This window comes from Populus euphratica, unplaced genomic scaffold, assembly GCF_000495115.2.
Source record: "Populus euphratica unplaced genomic scaffold, PopEup_1.0 scaffold490.1, whole genome shotgun sequence".
NCBI lineage: Eukaryota > Viridiplantae > Streptophyta > Magnoliopsida > Malpighiales > Salicaceae > Populus > Populus euphratica.
Genome location: NW_011500365.1, coordinates 50,238 through 51,276, shown reverse-complemented (window position 1 = coordinate 51,276; position 1,039 = coordinate 50,238). Strand labels below are relative to the sequence as shown.

Here is a 1,039-nt window from a genome sequence, read left to right as displayed (position 1 = left end):
TTTATTACTTCGACACTCCTACACTTGGGAGAAGACATCAACCTTTTAGTCATGTCATTCATGTCAAGGCATCTTTTTGAGCATGGAAAGGCTTTTTGGGAGAGAGAATAAGAAGTTACAATGGGTTCAGTTCATAAAGAACAAAAACTTGCCATGTCTCATACACCCAAACAGAACTTCATCAACTAGTATTAAAAACACATGAACTTTTACACAACACGACCATCCATCTTTTGTTCTTTCATCACCTCACACACGGCTAGCAGTGACTGATAAAATTCGTAACATTAATTGAAAGAACAAAAATACATTACTTTTCTTAAACAAAGTCGTCAAGAAGTCTTATTTTCAAACTCATCACTGAACACAAACTCACAAAAGAAGCCTGAATTTAAACCACATAATATGGCTTTGGTTTTGCAACGATGCCGGCCTCGACATGCATCATGTTGACTCCAGCACTAACATTATTGCAGGCCTCCATTTATTTCTCAAATCAAAAACATAATTTAAAATAGTAAATATCATAGTTCTTCAGACGAGACACATTTGTGTACTTGGAATGTATCAACCAGAAATTCTGGCCAAGCGAGCTTTCCGGTTCTTAATCAGTTTTTGCGCAAGGCTGCAAAAAATCAATGCAAAGATTGCAAAATTAGACCCACACAATGCTCAAGGCTATTAATTTTGGTGCAAAACCACCAAAGAAAAAATAAGTAACACAAATTTATCATTTAATCAAGTTCTTACGCTTCAAGATCGGCATCGTGCTTTGCTGCAAGATCGTCACCAATCTTCACGAGATTGTTCAGATTTTCTTGGCTAGCATCGTCCATCTTGGCCTCAGAGAGTTTCATCTTAGCCTGAAAATCGTGTTAACTTGAGCAGCACATCAATTGAGGAGAAATACAAGTGCATGGTAAAGAGTATGATCGAAACTCTCCATTTTAAATAAGTACTGAGGTAAATCTTTGGAAATGTTTTCCTTCGTTTCTACACAGCTATATATGTATCTATATCTATATATATATATATATAT

The 1,039-nt window shown here is 35.8% G+C and overlaps 1 protein-coding gene across 1 annotated transcript in view; it reads right to left on the bottom strand.

Annotated features, from left to right (window-relative positions):
• Window positions 1-266: 266 nt before the first annotated feature.
• Window positions 267-1,039, bottom strand: part of LOC105114091 (patatin-like protein 2) — a 2,649-nt gene continuing 1,876 nt past the window's right edge. Inside the window, exons 7-8 of the mRNA XM_011010510.1 lie at window positions 751-863; window positions 267-625 (exon numbers count right to left, since the gene is read on the bottom strand). Coding sequence (XP_011008812.1) covers window positions 568-625; window positions 751-863 — 171 coding nt within the window. The 3' untranslated portion in view covers window positions 267-567. The remainder of the gene's footprint in view (window positions 626-750; window positions 864-1,039) is intronic.